Source organism: Puma concolor, chromosome A2 (genome assembly GCF_028749965.1).
Source record: "Puma concolor isolate L17-30 chromosome A2, mPumCon1.1.hap2, whole genome shotgun sequence".
Classification (NCBI taxonomy): Eukaryota; Metazoa; Chordata; class Mammalia; order Carnivora; family Felidae; genus Puma; species Puma concolor.
The window spans coordinates 167,464,988-167,487,959 of record NC_141668.1 but is presented as its reverse complement, the minus strand read 5'-3'; the positions used below and the strand labels follow the sequence as shown (position 1 = coordinate 167,487,959).

The 22,972-nt window shown below is 49.6% G+C and overlaps 1 protein-coding gene across 1 annotated transcript in view; it reads right to left on the bottom strand.

Moving 5' to 3' along the window:
- Nucleotides 1-1,470: 1,470 nt before the first annotated feature.
- Nucleotides 1,471-22,972, bottom strand: part of LOC147583831 (complement C3-like) — a 45,206-nt gene continuing 23,704 nt past the window's right edge. The window contains exons 20-41 of the mRNA XM_086699302.1: nucleotides 19,200-19,342; nucleotides 18,883-19,095; nucleotides 16,735-16,801; nucleotides 16,540-16,626; nucleotides 15,579-15,782; nucleotides 15,068-15,143; nucleotides 14,621-14,780; nucleotides 13,607-13,705; nucleotides 10,487-10,643; nucleotides 8,650-8,822; nucleotides 7,130-7,288; nucleotides 6,927-6,986; nucleotides 6,720-6,810; nucleotides 6,551-6,602; nucleotides 5,158-5,245; nucleotides 5,000-5,077; nucleotides 3,115-3,220; nucleotides 2,832-2,915; nucleotides 2,618-2,701; nucleotides 1,977-2,060; nucleotides 1,750-1,885; nucleotides 1,471-1,653 (exon numbers count right to left, since the gene is read on the bottom strand). Of these exons, the coding sequence (XP_086555428.1) occupies nucleotides 1,512-1,653; nucleotides 1,750-1,885; nucleotides 1,977-2,060; nucleotides 2,618-2,701; nucleotides 2,832-2,915; nucleotides 3,115-3,220; nucleotides 5,000-5,077; nucleotides 5,158-5,245; nucleotides 6,551-6,602; nucleotides 6,720-6,810; nucleotides 6,927-6,986; nucleotides 7,130-7,288; nucleotides 8,650-8,822; nucleotides 10,487-10,643; nucleotides 13,607-13,705; nucleotides 14,621-14,780; nucleotides 15,068-15,143; nucleotides 15,579-15,782; nucleotides 16,540-16,626; nucleotides 16,735-16,801; nucleotides 18,883-19,095; nucleotides 19,200-19,342 (2,543 nt within the window). The 3' untranslated portion in view covers nucleotides 1,471-1,511. The remainder of the gene's footprint in view (nucleotides 1,654-1,749; nucleotides 1,886-1,976; nucleotides 2,061-2,617; nucleotides 2,702-2,831; nucleotides 2,916-3,114; nucleotides 3,221-4,999; nucleotides 5,078-5,157; nucleotides 5,246-6,550; nucleotides 6,603-6,719; nucleotides 6,811-6,926; nucleotides 6,987-7,129; nucleotides 7,289-8,649; nucleotides 8,823-10,486; nucleotides 10,644-13,606; nucleotides 13,706-14,620; nucleotides 14,781-15,067; nucleotides 15,144-15,578; nucleotides 15,783-16,539; nucleotides 16,627-16,734; nucleotides 16,802-18,882; nucleotides 19,096-19,199; nucleotides 19,343-22,972) is intronic.

Below are 22,972 nucleotides of genomic sequence, written 5' to 3'. Positions count from 1 at the left end.
CAAACAAAAAAATATCAATGTATTAAAAACAAAAGGAAGGAAATTAATCCCAGGGCAGAAGAAAGGGAGAAATTGGCATGAAAAACATGACAAGAAGGACATGAAGGCGGGTGGGCGGGCGTCTGGTCAGAGGTCACCTAGTGAGGCTGGGACACCTAGTGAGTGGTGAGAATTTTTGAGTCTCCCCTTGACAGGGGTGCCTGACATGCTGGAAGGAGCAGGGGTGCTGTGAATCTATTTCCCCTATATTCAGGGAATGGGGAGGTGGGGACCACAGGTCCTGGGGTCTTAGGGGAAATGGGCTGAGAAGGGGTGACTGGCAGGCTCAGGGATTTTCCCGTGATGACCTCATCTAGAGTCAGGAACTGGATCCCACCCTCTATAGACCAAGACTTACTAGTGGTGTTATTAATCAGAAGAGGCATCCAGGGGCCCAGTTCCGATCAGCAGACAGTGAAACCATTTGCCTGTGGCTGCTGCCCCCATGCAGCTCAGGTGATGCTGCGACCACAATATCCCCTGAACCACCCCCCCACCTTCAGCCCTTGATTGCTGACTCATGCCTTCCCCTCCCTGGCTCACTGATCGACAGTGGAAACTCGCCTGTTCTGCCTTGTATCATCACCTCCTGGGCAAAGCCATGTGGAATGCACACAAAGTAGTGAATGGAGTTGTAAGCGAGCTGCAGATGAGGGGCAAGTGGGGAGAAGGTGAGTACAGGTGGGGAGAAAGGTGAGGAGGCAGAGGATCCAGGTGGGAGGAAGGTGAGGAGGCTGAGAACCAGGTGGGGAGGCAGGTGAGGAGACAGGATCCAGGTGGGGATGAAGGTGAGGAGGTGGAGGACGAGGTGGGAAGAAGGTGAGGAGGGGGAAGATCCAGGTGGGAGGAAGGTGAGAGGGCAGAGGATCCATGTGGGAGGAAGGTGAGGAAGCGGAGGATCCAGGTGGGAGGAAGGTGAGGAGGCAGAGGGTACAGGTGGGAGGAAGATGAGGAGGCGGAGAATCCAGGTGGGAGGAAAGTGAGGAAGGGAAGGATCCAGGTGGGGATGAAGATGAGGAGGGGGAGGATCCAGGTGGGGATGAAGGTGAGGAGGCAGAGGACTGTGGAGCCCTCGTGCATAAGATGCTCGTGAGGGCTGGGGTAAAGCAGGTGAGGATACTGGTACCCACACAGTGGATGAGAGAAGGATGTAGGTGAAGATACTGGTGAGGACCCTGAAAAAGAGGCAGAGGACACACAGGTCACGATGCAGGTGGAAAGAAAGCAAGTAGGTGAGCACTTGGCGCAAACGCAGGCTCACTTCAGACTACGTGCAGGTGCAGTGCAGGTGCATGTGGGCACGGGCTCCCCGGGGGAGGAAGCAAACGTGCAGGTGATCCACAGGGAGGAAGGAGTTGCAGGGGAGGAAGCAGGGGATCACAGCTGCCTCTTCCTCCCTCTCCGAGACCTTCCGACTTTGGGAGACACATGAACTCTCAGAGAAGCTTTATTGTGGGGACTGTGGGCAGGGGTCAGTTGGGACAGCCAAAGACAACCATGTTCTCAGCGAAGTTGGCCAGGTCTTGACACAGCTTCTCATTCTCCTCATCCTGGCATTCATCAGACTCTGGCCACAGCTCCACCCAGGTGTCCTTCCTGATGATGTAGCTGATGCTGCGGGGAGGACGGCAGGTCAGGATCAGGGCAGGGAAAGCATGGGAAGGGGCGACTCACTGCGGGGTGTGGGGCATGCACAGGGCTGACACTCACTTGGGTTTCTCTCCCCACAGGTCGGCGGACATGCCCCACATGAGGTAGTGTTTCCCCTCCTGCAGCTTCAGGGCTTCTCTGCACTTGATGTGGCTGATGAACCTGCGCTCCTGTCCAACCCGCACCTTATCAGAGCCTGGAAGGGACAGAGAGGGACGCTGAGTGGGGGAGGGCAGGGAACCAGCAAGAAGGAAGTGGAAAGACAGAGCACAGACCGCAGGGCTGACCTGATTTGATGATCTGCTCGATGACCATTACGTAATCATCAAAGTCTTCTGACAGCTCCTTCTTGAGAAGCCTGGTCTTGTACACTGATGGGGGAGGAGGGGAAGGACGGTGGGGTCACGGGCAAGGGGGGCTGCGGGGACCCTCAGCTGCAGGCGCACCTGGGCGTATGGCGTCCCCAAGCAGACACATGCAGGGTCACAGCCACACGTGCAACAGTCCCTGCCCCCCAGTAACACACCTGCCACATGTCTTCCCACAACCACCACGTCACACAGCCACACAGGGCCATGTGCACAATTACACTCACCACAGTGGAGTCCTATGCATAACCTCCCATCCACTATCCCCCACAAGCACTGTCTCTCATCTCCATGGCTTGGCACGACTACAATGTCACACACACAACGGGCAGACAACCATATCCGCACTCACACTGGCTGCACACCCGGCCGACTCATTAGCGTGGCTCCCCATGCACTCATGGCCCCTCATAACACATTTACACCCACACACACATCGGCTGCAACCACAGCCTGACGTATAGCCATATGCAGCCAGGGGCACTCACAGCCAGTCACACACACAGCCATGGCCACACAGTGTCGCTCACCCAGGCACCCACGTGCACGTGCCCACTCACCGTAGCCTACTCCTGGTTCACAGGCCTTGTCTAGACGCTCATCCAGGGTGATCTTTTCATCCATTGGGTGCATGAAGCAGTTCTCTGTGTGGTGGATGAGTGGGGGACATGGTTGTATTACACGCGATGTCCAGGGCCCCCCGCCCCTGGGTCCGTGTGAGTGTCCACTGGGTGTGGGGCCAACACTTCCTGAAAATTTTGTGTCCACCCTCACCACATCGGCACACGTCTGTGTGACAGTGCTTGCTCCGCAATCCATCTTTTTTGTCTGGGTGGTAGAACCGGATGCAATTCTCATCTGTGGGCAGAGTGGCAGGGAGGTGTCAGAGGGCTAGGGCCTCCAGCCCAGAGACCCAGGGGCTTGGATTCCCAACTCCAGTGCCTCAGACCTGGAGAGGCCAGGTCCCCAACCCTGGGACCCTCAGGCCCCCACCTTGCACGGATCCCTTGGACCCTCAGGCCCCCCAGGCCCCCCAGGCCCTAGGTGGGCTGCTCACCCAGGTTGTAATAGGAGTACACCTTGACCGACCCAGGCTGGATAAGCCCCACGTTGAAGTACTGGTGCACCTTGAAGGTCAGACAGTCCTCCTGGTCATGTGAGATCTGGGGGGAAGGAGGAGGCTGGTCAGTGGGGCAAAGGTCGTGTGAGATCTGGGGGGAGGAAGAGGCTGGTCAGTGGGGCGACAGGTCGTGTGAGATCTGGGGGGAAGGAGGAGGCTGGTCAGTGGGGCCACATGGAACGGAGCCCAGCATAGGGTCCTGGGGGTTGAGACAGTGGTGGAGAAAGTGAGGGAGCAGGAGTCTCCACCAAAAGACCGATGAGCACTTCAACACAGCCATTTTCCACTTATCCAAGGCTTGAAGCTACATTATCCCTGTCAGCTTCCTTTCCTAGTCCAGTGTGGCCATGTGATTGAGTTCTGGCCACCAGACTGCTGTCTCTGCCCATAAAAACATCCACGGTTAATGGTACTGAATGCGATATTTAAAAGTAGTTGTTGGGGTGGCACCAGGAGGGCATAGTCGGTTAAATATCCGACTCTTTATCTCAGGTCAGGTCATGATCTCATGGGTTTGTGACTTTGAGCCCCACATTGGGCTCTGCTCTGACAGCACAGAGCCTTCTTGGGATTCTGTCTTTACTTCTCTCTGCCCCTCCCCTGCTTGTGTTCTCTGTCTCTCTCAAAATAAATAAACATTAGAAAATTGAAAAGAAAAACTTATTGAGAGGGTAGATCTTAAAAGTTCTCATCACACACACACACACACACACACACACACACACACACACACGCGTGCGCGCGCATGCATTAAAACTATGTGAAGTAATAAATGTGTTAAGTAAACTTATGGTGGTGATCATTTCCCAATATACACATACATCAAATCATTATGTTATGCACCTTAAACTTACACAATTTTATATGTCAATGATACCCCATTCAAGCTGAAAAAATAAAGACAAAGAAAGGGAGAGAGAGAGAAACAGAAATAGATATGCATAGACAGGTGTACTTGGAGGAACAGGCTAGCACTTAATGAAGTTGGGTAGAGAGTATATGGAACTGTGTTTTACTGCTGTGCAATTTCCCTGTAAGGTTGGAATCCTATAAAAATTTAAGTGCACAAAAACTCCAGTACAAGAAAACGTCAACCACTAGCTCATGCACAATCCTCTTTTCTTCCAGGGAGGAGGGGTCCAGCAGAGGACTCTAAGATCCTAGGAATTGCAGAGCCCCAAGAAGGAATGTGAGCAGATCCCTGACTTAGTGTGTGGAGCAGAAAACCCTTCCCTTAGCCTCACAACTGGACTTTACCTGAGTGGGAGGCACAAGACTCTTGTGTTGGGACCCTCATATTCTTGAGAGGCTTATTACAGCAGCTAGTGTTACTTATGCTGACTAATATGGGGTGAGGGGACTTTGGGAATTTTGGAAGTTAGCAGGGGCATGTGAGGATAGGGAAACGGAAAGATGTAAGTAGGGGAGAGGAGGAAGCTCAAGTCAATGTTAGAGAGGAAGGCAGTGACAGAAAGTCAGATGGAGAGCAAACACGGAGAGAGAAAACCCAGGGGGTGCGGAGCAAGCAGGATGCTTTTCAGCACTGAGCACTTTATTTTTTAAACCCAAGTGGCTCCTTTCAAAAGTTGTTTAGGACTACGATGAGAAGTTGGAGGAAGCAAGTGTAAAATGAGGTTGGGATGAGACTGGTCAGAAGGTAAGCTGCTTAGAAAAGATGAGAGGACCTGGGTTGTCCACCTTCTTTTTATGCCCCTTCCGTCCATCACCCAGCAGCACAGACCCCTCACTTTCTAGACTGGGCCTGGTGTGGCCCAGAAGGAGGCCTGCCTGGTAGATGTCAGATCCCCATTGGAAGCCTTACCTTGTCCAGGTAGATGGTGACGGTGTTCTTATTGTTCATGTCACACAAAGAGAGGTATCTTCCAATGATGTTGCTCAACTGGGGAAAGGTAAGATTTGTGAAATCGTCCTCAAACCCCTGCCCACTGATGCCAGCCCCCAAGCCCAAGCCCTTCACACCTGGTGGAGATCACCAGTGTCAGGAGAAAAGCCAGTCATCATGGATACATCCAGGATCGACATGGTAGCATCCTGGTCTCCCAGGTACCTGAATAGGGCAGGGAGAGGGCACTTGGGTCCCAGGGTAGGGTCAGCCCTGGGGCACAGTGTCTGCACAAGGGGGTCTGGTCAGAGACTGGGGTTACTGGTTCCCACACAGCAGCACAGAAGGATATTAGATTGTGGGAAACACTCCCCAAATGGAATAAAGGAAAGGCAGTGTCATGGTCAAGGTGACTAAAATCTTAGGCTCTGGAGCCCCTTTGCACGGGTTCAAATCCCAGCTCCATATGACATTTGATGAGTCACTTGACCTCTCCATGCCTCAATTCGTCCAGAAAATGCAGACGAGAAAATGTTACCATGGCCTAGCTCAATAACACCAGGCCCCCAGCACCAGGGTACAGCAGTCGTAATTGCATAAAGTACGAATACAAATCTTGTCTCTGGATCTCGAGTCCACCAATCATTGTGCAAATCACAGACACGCATCACGGTCAGTGACCAATCACGTCATTCCTTTCGAAGTCTGTCTGTGATGGGTCACTGAGCAGTTCATACACAGACAGCAAGGCCTGTGGTTGTGGTACTTCCTTATCTCCCAGGGATAAGCCGCATGACGTTTCACAAAACTGGTCAACTGGCAGAGGGATCTGCCAGCCAAGATGAAAGGCAGCAGAGAAATGAAGACACTGGAGGTAAAATTTGAAAGCACAGAAACGGAGTTAGAGAAGGAACAGCAGACTGTGGGAATGTCACCCTTGCTGCCATTGGAGGGACCGACCGGCTGTCTTGTGACATCGGCCGCTCAAAAGATTAGAGTTGGAAGGTGACCTAAGTTAGAAGGGAGCGTGACAGTTCACTATGTCATAGGAAAGATGCCTGCTCAATCCCTACCCCAAGTGACACAACAGAAGGAAGACCCACAGGACTTTTGGTAAGTGTTTTACAAAGGAGAACAAGAATTGCTTGTTATCTCCATGTTCTAATGTTGTAGTTTACAGCATGCTAAACAAATTCTCATGTTACTGTAATTTCCATTTCTCTGTACCTTCCTAACTGGCAGTTTGAGAGTTCTGAAGCTGTGATAAAATGCTTTAAAGGTCATGCAACAATGGCAACTTCCCCCACTGATTTGTTGACACTGCTTGAATAATTTCAGGTTATGGGGCCATCGCTCGTGTTGGACTGCCAATGCAAAGTGAGGACTGCCTGGGGTACCCACCTCCTGGCAGGTACTTCAGACAATACCAGATGCACAATATGCTCTTAGAAAGGATTAGGCCATGGAAAGGAGAAGTCTTGCTATAGACAGAGGAATGGCCAAGATGACCCCCAGTGACCCATCACTTACCTGGTACAGATGTCAAGGATCATGGTGTCCAGGGCTTCCTGAGGCCTCTTGACTAGAAACACAGACAGAAAAATGGGAGGGGGGTGTCCCTGGGTCCCAACTCAGGAAGGAGGCAGACATTAGAATGAGGGCAGGGGAAGGGTAACAGGTAGGGTCTTAACTCTTTTACCATCTTCAGGAGCTCGTCGTACATCAACCCTGAGGTCAAACTTCTTGCAGGTGTGGTTGCTTTTGAGCTTGGCATGGTACATTGTCACCACCTGGTGAGATCACAGGGCAATGCAGTGTCAGCCCACTTGAGTTGAGAAGAGGGTCCCTTGGGGCCAGAGGGGCTGAGAGAAGGCGGGCCAAGCTGGTGTGTGTTCCTGTTCCTTACCGACAAGGTGCCTTGTCCTTTCCCTTTAGCTGTTACTACAAAATCCTCATTTTTCTTGGTCTGCAGGGAGCAGGGAGAGAAGAGAGAGGATTTGGGAACCAAGCCTTCCCCTGGTTGCTACAGTCATATGCCCTATTTCTTGCCTGTGGCAAACACTGCTTGTTGTGGAGGGGGACGGCAAGGGTTTGGCTAGGCAGTTGTACCTCTGCTGACCGCTGGAGGCTAGCAGATTCCCACAAGATTCTGTACTTGATGACAGAGCTGTGGCTGGGCAGTTGGATGGACACATCCAGATTCAGATCCTTGTGGTCAGGGACATCCTTCTGGAATTGGGCCAAGGCTTGGAACACCATGTAGGTGGCCTAGAACCCATGAGAAAGAAAGAGGGTGAGCCAGGAGACTGAGAAAGTGGTTAGAACCCACTGGGGAAGAAAGAGACTCAGATCAGAGGGAGGGGGCTACTGGGACTATAGCTTAGGACCCCCTGCCCCAGAGAAGGTGAGGATAAGATTAGGGGTTGTTAGACACTGACGACATGTTCTTGATTCTCCAAGGGACACGGGTTTAGACAAGATCCTGGAAACACTGAGAACAAGTCTAGAATCCACCATAAATTGCAGGCATAAGACTGAAATTGAAACTGAGAGTGTGCCCAGGCCCATCCAGAGGAGAGTCTAAGACAAGGGTTTGGAGTCACTGAGAATGTATATAGAATCTGTTTGTGTCAGAAGAATGAAGTTGGAGCTTGGGAACACTGAACATATGGTCTAGAATCCAAAAGGGATACTGAGAATGTGACTGATAGCCCTCCAGAAAGAAAGGGGTTCAAACTGGAGCCGGAAGCCCATATCCTAGAACCCACCTTCCAGATGGAGAGATTGGATGATGTGCTAGAATAGCCAAGAACATGGGCTAGAATCCAGAGTAAGACGAATTAACACTAGGATCCTGGTGGAACTGAAAAAATGGTCTAGAGCCCAAGGAAGATATGAGCTAACACTGGGAGCCAGGTACAACTGAGATCCTTTTCTAGAAGCCACCGGAAGATATGGGCTAACTCTAGGAGTCTGTTGGAACTGAGAACCTGGTCTAGAACCCAGAGGAAGATATGGGCTAACACTGGGAGCATCCTGGATCTGACAACATGATCTTGAACACATAGGAAGATATGAGCTAACACTTGGAGCCAGTTGGAACTGAGAATATGGTCTAGAACCCATGAGCTAATACTGGGAGACTGGTAGACTGGAGAAGCTGGCCTATAACTCACAGGAAGATTGAGCTAACACTGGGAGCCAGATGCAACTGAGAACATGGTCTACAACCCACAGAAAGATGTGCGCTAACACTGAGAGCCTGGTAGGACTGAGAAACTGGTCTAGAACACACTGGAATATATGAGCTAACACTTGGAGCCTTGTCGAACTGAGAACATAGTCTAGAACACACAGGAAGTTAGGAGGTAACACTGGGAGCCTGGTGGAACTGAGAACATGGTCAGGATATGAGGAGCCTCAGATCAGAGCTTGAGCATTCAGAGTGTAGTCTAGAATATGCCAGTGGGATCACAACAAAAAAAGCCTGATCTCTCAAATCCATTCCAGCCACTATGGTTGCGGGACAGAAGGACGGCCCCTCTTGGTCTTAACATCTTCTCTGAAAAGCCAGTGGGAAGCCAGAGGAAGTAGGCATTCAGGTGCATGGGGGATATGAGGTCACTTGCCTGGGTGGAGCCATATCTGTGGAGAATACCTCCGTATTCTCTCTGCTCTTTGAGCCAGTTTGCGACGGGAAGCACAGAGTCAAATTCTTTGAGCACCAGCAGGGCCAAGAGGGCATAGGATGTGGCCTCCATGCTGTAGAGCTTCTTGTCAGGCTCCTCCCACTGTGTCTTCTCTGCAGAGAAACCCCCCAGTCCCCCATGCTCACTGCGCTGTCCAGTCTTGGGATGGCTCAAAGAAAACTCAGAAAAAGACTCACAATAGACTTCTTGGTGTTCAGGTGTCCTGACTGACATCCAAGGCCCTCAATGTGCTGGCTCCTGCCTCACTCTCTTCTTTCATTAACCTTCACTCTTCCATTTCAATTCTCAACTGCAGCCCCACTGATCTACAGGAGATTCCCTAAACTTTCCATGGTCATTCTTACTTGCTGGGCCTTTTCATATTCTGTACCCTCTATGTATTCCTGGTTAATCCCATCCTGCACAATTCAGCTTCAATGGCACCCCAAGAGTTTGTGAGGCCCTCCCTCTGTCTCTTAAAACATCATGTGCTGTCCTGTCCTAGCACTGTGATGCTCTATAGCAATCTATTTACTCATTTGTTTCCTCAACTGGAGTGTGAACCATGTTGGCAGGGGCTGTGCTGTATTCACTGCGATGTCCCAAGTGCCCACGAAAGCACTTGTGGCAGAGATCATCATTAAAAAGCATTCCCTCCTCAGGGACACCTGGGTGGCTCAGTCGGTGGAGCTTCCAACTTTGGTTCAGGTCATGATCTCACGGTTCAGGAGTTCAAGACCCACATCAGGATGTCTGCTGTCAGCACAGAGCCAGCTTTGCACTCTCTGTCTCCCACTGTCTCTGCCTCTCCCCTGCTCATGCCCTCTCTTTCAAAATAAATGAACATTAAAAAAAAAAACAAAAACACTGCTCCCTCCTCCTGGGCACACAGTTGCAATGCATCTCCCATATGTCTTTGCAGGCAGGTGCAGCCACATGACTGAACTCTGGATGATGGAATGGACACTGGCAATGTTAGGGGCCCCTTCCATGCCTGGTCTACCTCCCTTAAACAATCCACCTGACCATTTCCCCTTATGCTTAGATGGAGTGGATCCCAAGCACCCCGTGGTGGCAAAGTCATGAAAAGATAGAGGCCCAGATCTCCACACGACTGTCTGGAAGAGAGCTGTCCACCAACAACAAGCTTCCATTGTGCTAAACCACCTCAGTATATGTACTGACATATGTTACATCAGTGAGTGCAAACCTGATGCAGTATATTACCTGAGCCAATGATTAAGTGCTCACTGTGTGCTGGGCACTGTGCTAAATTCCCTATGGCATTATCTTATCTAATCCTAATTACCCTTGAGATAATGACGACAACAACATCGGAATAGAGCTCTCACTGTATGCTAGACCTTCTACCTGCCTTACTCCTTCAATCTTGTCAACCACCTATGATGTAAGTATCTTCTTCAGATGAGGTCCAGGGAGGGTCAGTGACTTTTACAGAGTCGCACAGTGAGAATGTGGCAGAGGGGGATTTGAATTTGGGTCTGTCTGACCTCAGAGCTCACATCTTTTCTCCTGTGTCATAGCAAGTGCTCAACACACACTTGTTGAATGAATGATGCCACGTTCTTGTGTAGCTTACAGTGAGGATTTCTCACACCTCAGACCCATTCAGCCAGCAGGGCTTAGCACCATCCACTCCAGCTCAACCAGAAGCTGCCCGTCGTAGCATAGCTTAGAGCCACACATGCCAGCTCAAGATGACCACCCCCAAACCCTGGCCATGCATGCCTCTTTACCTCACCAGGCTGCCACTCACCTTTGGCTGTGCTCAGAAATTTTTTGAGGAGGTCTTTCTCCAGTCTTCCTAATTGGGCCAAGGCATAGCCTGCAATGGCCACAGAATACGGTCTCCGCAGGTTCCTGTAGTGGGCTTCAAGATAATCTCCTGCTTTATCCATGCTTCGCTCCAGGCTCTATAAGAAACAGGATTGGTGGGGCGCCTGGGTGGCGCAGTCGGTTAAGCGGCCGACTTCAGCCAGGTCATGATCTCGCGGTCCGTGAGTTCGAGCCCCGCGTCGGGCTCTGGGCTGATGGCTCAGAGCCTGGAGCCTGTTTCCGATTCTGTGTCTCCCTCTCTCTCTGCCCCTCCCCCGTTCATGCTCTGTCTCTCTCTGTCCCAAAAATAAATAAACGTTGAAAAAAAAAATTAAAAAAAAAAAAAAAAAAAAAAAGAAACAGGATTGGTTTCCCTGGTAAGGTGGATATTGCTGCCACAAAGAGCTGGTAAGGATCACACAAATGTCAATTTCTGGGTGCGAAGATGGTTTCTGTCCCTGGTACATATTTGTTTAGGATGGTTTTTTTTTTCTTTTTTGGGGGGGGGGCAGGTTTCCAGACATTTTAGTATGCATGAACTGCCTTGTTTCTGAGTAACTCTGATGTGCCTGGGACAGTTTATATATCCAGTGGTGTTTTGGTAACAGTTAAGCACCAGCTCTCCGGAGTGTGTATGGGGGCCAGGGGTCTGTTTTATCGCCTGCCAATTACTGTGGTGTAAATGCTCCCACTGTGGGCAATTTCAAGCTACGAACGTAATGGCCCTGAACATAAAGGGGAGAATATGTATGCAGATAGACACTCATGACCTAGCATGACCCAGCTTCAGCACCCCACTGGGAAACCTCTTCTCTAATCATCAGCTTCACAGCTAACACTTACTGTATGGCAGTCACACAGGCAATCGCTGAACTTCAGGATACTATGGGGTTGGCATTATTTTCATCATCATCTCTACTGCACGAATGACAAGATTGAGACCCAGAGAGATGATGGAAGGAGGAAGACATGACGTGCAGCGTTCGTGAACTTTCTTGGTGTAAATATTACCGTGGCCAATTTCAAACTATGTGGAGTCAGTGAATGCAGAGTTGGGGGGAGGGGGGCAGTAGCACAGAATTAGATAGCATTTCCACCTTATAGGTACATAACCTCGAGATGGATAGATTTGTCATAGATAATGAGGGAAAGTAATAAAACAATCAGGAAGTGATGAGTTTTGAGTGTTTCTTACCTTTGCTTTTAATGCTTAGTGTTTAGTTTAAAGTCAGTTTACATAATTTGCTTGAAAAGAATGATTGTGTTTAACAACTAGCTTGTGAAAGTCCTGGAAGTTTAACGGTTGGCTTTCACAGACTGATCCCAGCACACTTTTTTTTTTTAATGTTTATTGGTATTTGAGAGAGAGAGAGAGGACAGCAGCAGATAGACAGAGACAGAATAGAAGCAGGCTCCAGGCTCCAAGCTGCAAGATGTCAGCGCAGAGCCCAATACCAGGCTGGAACTCCCTAACAGGGAGATCATGACCTGAGCTGACATCAGAGGCTCAACCGACCAAGCCACCCAAGGCACCCTAGTTCCAGCACACTCCTGATCTGCACCCCAGCAATCTGCTTCTATAGCCTATGCTATGCTCAGTTATACTGTTGTGGTAGGGCCCCTCCCTAAGGAAAATAAGCAAAACAAAAACAAAACGTCAGGCAACCTGGCTATAAAGAGTACTTGACATCCCTCATGACCCTGTAACATGAGATCCCTTGATCAGACTGCATGTTTGTGTGTTACCATATATGGGAGACAAAGGAGTAAAAGATATGTAAAACACTATGCCACCTGGAGTTAGGGGCTCAGCTCTTAGGGTATAAACCCAACTGAGCCTGCTGGCACGAATAAAGTTGCTTCCTGGAAAATAAGCCTCTATGTCACGACTCTCTCTGCAAGAATCCTGCTACAGTGTTGCCATTTTGTAGAAGAAAATGTTGGTGCCTTGCAGCAGAAACTAATCCTTTCCCAGCTGCCCAGCTTCCCTGCCCAGCTGCCTGTTCTCCGTCTACTCTTGACTTTTGCAGAAATTTCGGTCTTTCATTCACTCGGCCACAGTGGAAGCAGCCATATTTGCTCAGTAAGACCTACTTCCTGCCCTCAGCTGATTGGACCAGGTATGACCACCTGACCCGGGGTGGGCCAATCAGAATTTCCCCTATGGGTATCTGAAAGCTCTAGGTTTGGTCTGGCTATTTCCCCAAGGAAGGCAGCCGAGTTCTGCCGGGCAGGCTGGATGGCAGGGAGAGAGGAATTATTGGGCCCAGAACGGCCTGGGTCCCTCTGAGGCTCTCAAGTCAACAGCCCTGTCCCCTCTATCTTGAGTCCGATGAAGGGAGGGGCAGCTGCCTGAGGTAAAATCCTGGGCTCTCCACCTTGTCAAGCTAAGGTCAAACAAACCACTCTCAAACCCCAGGACAAAGCAGAGGGAGTAATTGCAGAGACTCTCGGGAGTCCACCTTTCTAAGCTTCTATGCTTCAGAACCAAAACCAGAGGAAAAAGAGACAGCCGTGAGCCAATATTTGTAATCACTTCCTTTTTGGGGTCATGGGCCCCTTGGAAAATTTCCTAAAAGATCTCCTGAACTAAGAGAGTAGCCTTGATGTGTTCTTGGGTCTGGGTTGTGCCTTTTCTTCAGGGAAGCAGCAAGGTATGCTGCACTGATCATGTAGCAGGGATGGGGAAAGCAGGCTGAGGGGACTTTTGTTGAAATTGGCTGACACTCTCTGGACAGGGTAAAGCAGGCAGAAAGGACCCATTCTTTGATCTCTTTCTGTCTTAGTTTTCTCCTCTGTAACCTGGGGATAAGAAGAGTAGCCTACGTCTCGGACTCTTAGAAGGATTACAGGACTTAGCATGTGCAGCACTTAGATGAGCATCTTAGTTAAATGCTCAAAAAATGCTGGGAATTATTATGGTTTTATGGGCATTATGGCTGCTGTGGTGGCTGCTATTGCACTGGGAGGACCGGGAATCACCCTAATGCAACACCTCACCCTCCAAGGTGGATGTGCCATGGGTAGGGAGGCGAGAAGGAGAAGGTGGGTGGACACTTACGTTGAACTGATCATTGCAAATATCTTTAGCCTCTTCCAATGCAATGAGAACAAAGGCTGTGAGGGACACATCCTTCTCCTTATTCTCCTGGTAGCCACCCTAGAATGGGAAGCAGGAAATAAGGATAGTATCACCACTATGTCCCCACATGCTGACCAAACCTCTTGTAGGGTCAGCAGGTCAAGGCAGGGGTGAGAATCTCCTCAGTGTCTCTCCCTAGGTGGGCCACACTCTTCAATATTCACTCATTCAGCAATTGTTGCTCATGCTGTGGAAAAGATGGTGGGTAAGAACCCAACACCAGTCCCACCCCCACAGTGCTCCCCATCTAGTAGGGGAGACAGACATGAACCAATTGGCTCACCAGTAGACATATCGTAACAAATTGGTGAGTGCAGTGCAGGAGGAGAAGTGGATGTGGCAGTGAGATTGGAAAGTGGGAGTGTGACTCAGTTGGGGAGATCAGGAAAGATTTCCTTACAGGATGACCAGGGTTGGCATGCCAGACAGTGAGAACAGCATGTGCAAAGGCCCCGTGGCTGGGTAGAGCAAGGCTCCTTTCAGTGCAGATGGCATGTGGATGGGGGTAGGGGGACGGTGTGAGATTGGAAGTCTGAAAAGTCAGGCTAAGGCAGTGATTCTCCACCTTATGCATGCATCAGCATCATATGGCGGGGGGTGGGGGGCTTGTAGCAACTGATTCCTAGGCCCTCCTCCTGAAGTGTCTGATTCCTGAATCTCGAGTCCAGCTTTGAGAAAATACATTTCTAACTAATTAGAAGGTGATGCTGATACTGCTGCCCTGGAGACCACATTTAGAGACCCACAGCTGTGAGTTGTTCTATATTTTCTGAATGAAGGGGGAGGGACTTCTGTTTTGCACTAGATTCTGAAGGCCTCTAGTCTTTCAGATGGAATAGTGACACTCTCATCCAAAGGGCTAGCCTTTCTCCTGTCTATCCTGTGACTACAGCCACCCCTCCCCCCAGCCTGCCCTAAACCCTTGCCTCTTACAGTCATTTCTTGGTCAATTACGGGCGAATCTTCCTGGAAGACCCCGTCGGGTTTCTGCCTCTGCAGGATCAGCCATCTGACAGCTCCGCAGATGACATCGGCCTGAATGACAATGAGATTGGCTGCCAGAGAGAAGACCTTGACCACGTAGGCTGTCAGCCTGTGGGCGGCACAAAGCGTCAGCCAATCGCCTCCGGGACCCAGAGACTGCCATTCCAGGAAACCAATGAGCAGAGAGGGGCGGGGCCTACAGGCTGGCCCAGCTTCCCCACCCAAGGCAGGGGCCAGCCTAGCCACAGGGGGCGCTTGATGTCCACAGGCCACGTGGCACCTCAAGGTGGGCGGCTCATTGGTGTGGGCTGAGGGTCCATAGCATAGGGCCCTTGGGGCGAGACCTGGTGGGACCACCCAAGGCCGCCTTGCTCAGTGGGGTGCCAGACCACTCACCAGGTGCTGGCTTTCCGGTTCTGGAAGGCCGCAAAAGCCGAGTTGTCTTGTCTGAAGGCCAGCTGCTGGGAGTACCCTGCAGGGAAGCCAGAAGTGTCTCCAGAGGAGCAGGGGCTGAGTGGAGGGGCTCAGGGGACAAGGATTCTCTGAGGGGTTAGACAGGGGTTCAGGGAGGAATGAGGGGGCTCAGGGCTGAGCAGGGAAGTCTGCTAGAAGAGCGGAAGGGGCTTCTAAAAGGGGAAGGAGTTCTCAGAGGAGAGGGGTTCAGAGAGGCGAAGGATCTCAAGGGGGTTCAGGGCAAGGGGGCCTCAGGGAGAGAGGGAGTTCTAGAGGGCTCAGAGGGGCCCAGGGTCTCAGAGAGGGCAAAGGTCAAGGGAGGTCTTTGAAAAGAAGGGATCCTGAAAGGGGAGGAGCTTAGGGGAAGGGCGTGGCCTGGAAAGGGGCCTGGGTCTCAGGGAGGACCCTGCTCTGGAAGTAGCTGGAGCAGAGAGGGTCTCCCAGGCAGACCCACCCTTTTTGATGAGCTGTAAAGCTTCCTTTCGCTTTGTGGGTCCCAACTTGTCCCACTGCTCCGTTTGGTCCAGGTAATGGACGGCAATGACCGTGGGCGTCATGCTTTTCATGTTCTGCTCCCCGGAGCCCGTGGGGGTCACGATGAGGTTTTTCAGTCGCTCCGCGTCAATGGCATCCTCAGTCAACTGAGCCACCGGGGTCCCTGCAACCGGGCGGGAGGACAGGGCTCAAGCAACTCACCCACCATGGGGTGGGGTGAGAAGGGTCAGGGCTGTCCCCAGCGATCCCAGGCTCCAGGCAGCCAGTGCCAAAGAGGTCAGGGGCAGTTGGGGGCTGAGGGGACGTGATGGTAGGAGGTAGGAGGCGGGGGTAGGGGAGTGGGGAGGGTGTCTACATTTGTAGGGAAGGGGGTCTTATGCTTCACAGAAATCTGCTCCCTGAGCCTCTCGTTACAAGTGGCAAATTAATTCCAGAGCAATCGTCACCAATACTTAGATCATGCTTCATGCTGTTGCCAGGCGCTGTTCTAGAGAAACATCATACAGTATCTCATTTAATCCTCTCAACAAGCCTTTGATATAGGTACTATTATTCACCCCATCACAGATGAGAAAACCAAGGGTCTCTCCCCAAAACCTTACAGCTTACAGGTTACAAGGTGCTTTTCCAGGAACTTCTTTTCCCTTCTGGCTCCAGTCGTCCAACTCAGGCAATTAGTTCCAGAATTTCCTGCTCTTGAACTATACTGTTGCTCATTTAAGCTTCTCTATCATCAAAGGCTATTTGCTGAACTAAATACTGCCTGGAACCCTGTATAAAACAGATCAGGGAGGTGGCCTGCTGTTCTAGCTGTAGTGGAGGCAGGGGATGCACGGTAGCATATACACCCAGAATTCGGAGAAATTAGGCCCCCTTCTCCAGAGCTGTGCCTTCCTGGGCGAGGGTCAGTGGCAGCTCACCTTGCAGGAGGATCCTGGTCTCTGAATCTGTGTCTGGTACCTGGTCACGGAGGTTTGTGGCGTGGATCTCTGCTCGCTGCACTCCGTCTGCCAGTGGATTGGAAGGACCCGTGGCTTCACCCTCTCCCACAAGGCCCTGCCTCACCCCCTACCCCACACCCCCAGGTCTCAACCCTTCTGCTGTGGCTGACTCACTTCTGCCCCGGTTTTCTGGATCCAGTGTGTGAACGGCCACAATTTTTTTGACTTTGATTCCTTCAGGCTGAACAGTGTTGGGATGGGATGGGGGAGGGGGAAGTCAGGTGAATAAAAGAACAGACACAGCTGATCAGCAGGGCATGGGCACGATGGCATCACCCATCCTAGTTCTGTGACTGGGAGTCAGTTTACCCCACTGCCTCTCAAATGTCCTTAAAATAAAAGAATGTCATAAAGTGCTGAGTATAATGCCTGGCACTTAGTAGCGCTCAGTTAAACTAGGGGCTATCTTATTATCAATGTCCCAAGTGAAGCTCTCCTTCCATGCTGGACTGCTGCTGTTTGTGCCCTTCCATCACACATTCTCCTTGAAGCTGGTACTAATGCACACATTTTCCTTTGGAGACCCAGTCTCCTCCATGGCATGCTGGTAAACATTTGATAGCCACCTCTCCAGGAAGAAAAGATCCTGATTTGTGGCACTGGCAGTTTCCATCCTGCGAATATCCCTGCCACGGTAGATTTCAAGCTACCAGCATCAGAGGGTGCAGAGTTGGGAGTTGTGGACACACTGGCTCTGGGGAGCCTTGTGCAGGCTCCAGCGCCCTCTTGGGTTTCTTCCCATGTTGCCACACTGGGACCCCTGTTAAAGGGATAATTAAGATTGTGCTCCTGGGGGTGCCTGTGCGGCTCGGTGGAAAAGCATGGGACTCTTGATCTTGGGGTTGTAAGTTCAAGTCCCACATCGGGCGTGGAGATTACTTAAAAATAAAATCTTGGGTCGCCTGGGTGGCTTAGTTAAGCGTCTGATTTCAGCTGAGGTTATGATCTCACAGTTCATGAGTTTGAGCCTCATGTTGGGCTCTGTGATGACAGCTCAGAGCTTAGAGCCTGGAGCCTGCTTCAGATTCTCTGTCTCCTTCTCTCTTAGCCCCTTCCCTGCTTGCACTCTGTTGTCTCTTTCAAAATATGTAAATATTTTTTAAAATAGAAAAAAATAGGGGTGCCTGTGTGGCTCAGTCGGTTGAGCATCCGACTTTGGTTCAGGTCATGATCTTGCAGTTCGTGGGTTCAAGCCCCGCATCAGGTTCTGTGCTGACAGCTTGGAGCCTGGAGCCTGCTTCCGATTCTGTGTCCCTCTCTCTGCCCCTTCCCTGCTCATGCTCTGTGTCTCTCTCTGTCTCTCAAAGATGAATAATCGTTAAAAAAAAATAAAAAATAAATAAAATCTGTTTAAAAAATTCGAGTTTGGTTCTATTAAAGTCAGAAAAGAAATATTATGGTAAATTCTGGTATGAGTATAAATAAGACATTTCACTGTAAAATAACACTGTGAGTTTTAAAGCATTTGCTTTTCAATGTTTCAATATTTTTTCAATTACTTTAAGGTTTCGGGGGAAAATTAACCACCAAACAATTTCAACCATTAAAAAAAAGACACGTGGATGGGAGCCTTCATTTTTCCATTAGCTTCAGGCTCCGATTATGGTTTGACTTGGCACTGTCTGTATTTAAAATTTGATCTTTTGTTCATCACAGGTTTTTTGGCATTAATTTTGATTCCTTACAATATTGCGTTAAAAGATTGTTACCCTCATGACCTCACGTTTTGCTTGAAAATATTAATAAAGATGATAGGAGGCTTTTATTTTTTATTTTTTAAAAAAAATTTTTGATGTTTATTTTTGAGAGAGAAAGAGACAGAGTGTGAATGGGGGCAGGGGAGGGGCACAGAGAGAGGGAGACACAGAACCCAAAGCAGGCTCTGCGCTCCCCACTCAGTGCAGAGCCCAACACAGGGCTCAAACTCATGAGCTGTGAGACCATGACCTGAAGTCAGATGCTTAACTGACTGAGCCACCCAGGCACCCCAGTCACCTGCAGGCTTTATTTTTATTTATGACTTGATCTAGTATTATTTTTGAGAATGTTCATCACTAAGAAAGTGTAGAAATGTAACTGTTCCTCACTTACTCACCCTAATCCTGGCCTTGCTTCCAATCTTGCAGGACTCTCAAACATCCTAAGCTGGACACTGGACACTCTTGGTGTCTCAGAGTCAGTGTCTCCAACCTGGGTTGACAGCATGGGGAGACAGGAGCCTCTCCCAAAGGACAAGGCACTGCAGGTGCCCCAAGGACTCACCACGACCTTCAAGAGTTTCTTGACACCATCCATGAGGAAACGATTGTCGACAGCAGCCTTGACCTCCACGTTATGTAGGCCGACCTTCAGAGGCACGATGAGAAAAGGCACAGCTATTGAAGACTTGGCTGGGATGTTCAGAATCTGCTGATATGGTTTCTTGGCGGTGGCCAGGCTGCAGAAGGCTGGGTTGTAGAGCAGGGTCACCCTCGCCTGCCAGGGAAAGAGTATCAGTCAAGGGGCATGTGCCATGGTTCCCCCCTACACCTGCCATCTTCCAAGCTCTCCACCATACCTCTGCCCCCGCGGGAACCCACCTTGAGCTCCCCAACATCCTGGTAATTGTAGAGCACGGCCTGGATCTCCACTTGCTCGTTGCGCACGACGGAGTAGGGTAGCCGCAGGTCGATGAAGAAGTCTTGCATCACCGTGACCTCATAGGGGTCAGCCACGCAGATCCCTGCCCAGGAGTGGAGTGTCAAGGGAAGGAGGTGGACAGGCTCTCAGTGCTTACCCCTCACTGCGGGAGCTGTGTCAGGCTCAGCCTGTGTTTGTGCAAGCCCAGGGGCTAAACAATTGCACAGGTGACACATTAGCGATAGTGGTGGCAGCTGGGAGTCACTGTCATGTACGGTTTCCATTTTCTTCTTGTAGTTTTACTCATAGGTAGGTGTGCAGGGGGAAGGGCTCGAGCACACCCGAAGGGTCCATACCTGGGCCCTCCAAAATGGTAGCCTGAGCCCTCTCTGGTCCCTGGTCACTTGGAATGTGGCTAGCTCAGAAAACTCTTTAACAAATGTTTGGAACAATTTGCATACGCCAACCTACCTTTTCAGCTGTACATTTTGCAAATCCTACAATACAGATCAAAGTATTTCCAATGAAAGGCTAGGGGCGCCTTTCCACTGACTGGCTCAGTCAGTGGTGGGTGTGATGCTTGATCTGGGGCCATGAGTTCAAGCTCACGTGGGGTGTGGAGATGACTTACAAATAAAATTAAAATCTTAAAAAAGAAAAATCGTAGCACCCTCATTGAAACGTTCTGCAAGTATAAAATATATGATACATCAGAGGCTTAGATGATCAAGTAAATGCATCTTTCATAATTTTGAGGTATTAATAGGTTATTCTCAAATATGAACAGATGGTTATAACATTATTATGAGTCTGATGATGCTTTTTTCAACATATTTTTCAACATATTTTTTAACATATTTACCACATGTTGAAAGAATAATGTTTTGGAGACATCTGGTTAAAAAAATGTACAATAAAATTGATGTCACCGCCTCTTTTTTTATGGGGCTACCAGAAGATTTAAAATTACATGCATCATATTTCTGGTGGACAGTGCTGATCTACAGGAGTAAAAATGACTGCAAAAGCGATGGTTAATTTGTGATTCAACAGCTACTAGGCTAATATTCAAGCACTGGGTTGATGCAAGCAAAATGTGCCAAAGCTTTATCATATTGAAATGTTACACTAAAAAAATAAATAAAAATAATGTTGCACCAAAGGTGTATTAAAATTTGGGGCGCCTGGGTGGCTCAGTCGGTTAAACGTCCGACTTCAGCTCAGGTCACGATCTCGCGGTCCGTGAGTTCGAGCCCCGTGTCGGGCTCTGTGCTGACAGCTCAGAGCCTGGAGCCCATTTCAGATTCTGTGTCTCCCTCTCTCTCTGCCCCTCCCCCGTTCATGCTCTGTCTCTCTCTGTCTCAAACATAAATAAACGTTAAAAAAAAATGTTACACTAAAAAAATAAATAAAAATAGTGTTGCACCAAGAAGTGTATTAAAATTGGAGCACCTGGGGGCGCCTGGGTGGCTCAGTCGGTTGAGCGTCCGACTTCAGCTCAGGTCACGATCTCGCGGTCGGTGAGTTCGAGCCCCGCATCAGGCTCTGGGCTGATGGCTCAGAGCCTGGAGCCTGTTTCCGATTCTGTGTCTCCCTCTCTCTCTGCTCCTCCCCCGTTCATGCTCTGTCTCTCTCTGTCCCCAAAATAAATAAACGTTGAAAAAAAAAATTAAAAAAAAAAAAATTTGGAGCACCTGGTTGGCTCAGGTGGTTAAGCATCTGACTCCTGATTTCAGCTCAGGTCATGATCTCCAGGTTCCTGAGTCGGAGCCTGGCCTCAGGCTCTGAGGTGATGGTGTGGAGACTGCTTTGGATTCTCTTTCTCCCTCTCTCTCTGCCCCCCCCCCACTCTCTCTCAGTCTCTCAAAAATAAGTAAATATTTTTTAAATGCAGTTAAAAAAGAAATATATTATAATTTAATAAGTTTTGTGTGTCTATTCTTCAGTGTTGAAAAAAATAGAGACTTGAACAAAATCCTTATTTGCTAACCTACAGTCATTATTCATCATTCTCGGGGGGTCTGTTATAGTCATGGGACGTAGTTATCATTTCTTATCTACTATTCATTTTTACATTTTTTTAATGTTTATTTATTTTTGAGAGGCAGAGCTGGAATGGGGGAGGGGCAGAGAGAGGGGGACACAGAATCTGAAGCAGGCTCCAGGGTCTAAGCTGTCAGCACAGAGCCCGATGCGGGGCTCGAACCCATGGACCATGAGATCATGACCTGAGCCAAAGTCAGACACTTAACCAACTGAGCCAATATATATTTAATGTTTATTTATTTTTGAGAGAGAAACAGAGCATGAATGGGGGAAGGTCAGAGAGAGAGGGAGACATGGAATCTGAAGCGAATCCAGGGTCCGAGCTGTCAGCACAGAGCCCAACACAGGGCTGGAACTCATGAACCGTGAGATCATGACCTGAGCTGAAGTCAAATGCTCAACCGATTGAGCCACCCAGGCGCCCCCCTGTTTTCACATTCTTTTTTTTTTTTTTTTAATTTTTTTTTCAACGTTTTTATTTATTTTTGGGACAGAGAGAGACAGAGCATGAACGGGGGAGGGGCAGAGAGAGAGGGAGACACAGAATCGGAAACAGGCTCCAGGCTCCGAGCCATCAGCCCAGAGCCTGACGCGGGGCTCGAACTCCCGGACCGCGAGATCGTGACCTGGCTGAAGTCGGATTTTTAACCGACTGCGCCACCCAGGCGCCCCTATTTTCACATTCTTAAAGCCAGATTTAATTTACTCTGGTGGGTGAAAAACCAGCTTTTGCACCACAAACAGGAGGCTACCTCCAGGGAAACAAAACAGTTTTGTTTTGTTAAATACTGGCCAGCTCACGTTGTGCCTGCAGAAAGCAGACCTGCTCTCTCCTTGCTAATCCAACTCAGTCAAGACCTACAGAGGAGATGAGGACATCCTTGCACCAGACTTCGCTTTTCCCTTGAACAAGCTGGAAGGAGCGAGAGAGAACCACACACAGAGTGACTTCTGACACACCATCCGTGTTATGTTTGAGGCAGAGAAACGCCTACTCTCCGTGACCCTGGAAGGACAGCTACATGTCACCGCATGTTGGTCCAAACCCATGGAAGGTACATCACTGAAAGGGAACCCTAGCTTTTGACTACAGTTGATGATAATGTATCAGTGTTGTCCCAGGGATTGTGGCAAAGGTACCACCTAATGCAAAAAAGGGGTAGAGATGGGAATTGGGGGGGAATTGAGGAGTGAGTGGTAATTCTCAGTTGTTTCTGTAGACCTAAATTGTTTAAGAAAACCCATTAATTAGGGGCCCCTGGGTGGCTCAGTCGGTTGGGCGTCCAACTTCGGCTCAGGTCATGATCTCACAGTTCATGAGTTTGAGTCCCGCGTCAGGCTCTGTGCTGACAGCTTGGAGCCTGGAGCCTGCTTCAGATTCTGTGTCTCCCTCTCCCTGCCTCTCCCCACTCATGCTCTGTCTCTGTCTCCCTCAAAAATAAATAAACATTAAAAAAAATTTTAAGAAAACCCATTAATTAAAAAAAAAATCAACCAGGGTGCCTGGGTGGTTCAGTCGGTTAAGCGTCCAACTTCAGCTCATGTCTGATCTTATGTTTTGTGAGTTCGAGCCCCACATCTGGCTCTGTGCTGACAGCTCAGAGCCTGGAGCTTGCTTCAGGTTCTGTGTTTCCCTCTCTCTGCCCCTCACCTGCTCGAGATCTCTCTCTCTCTCAAAAAAAAAATT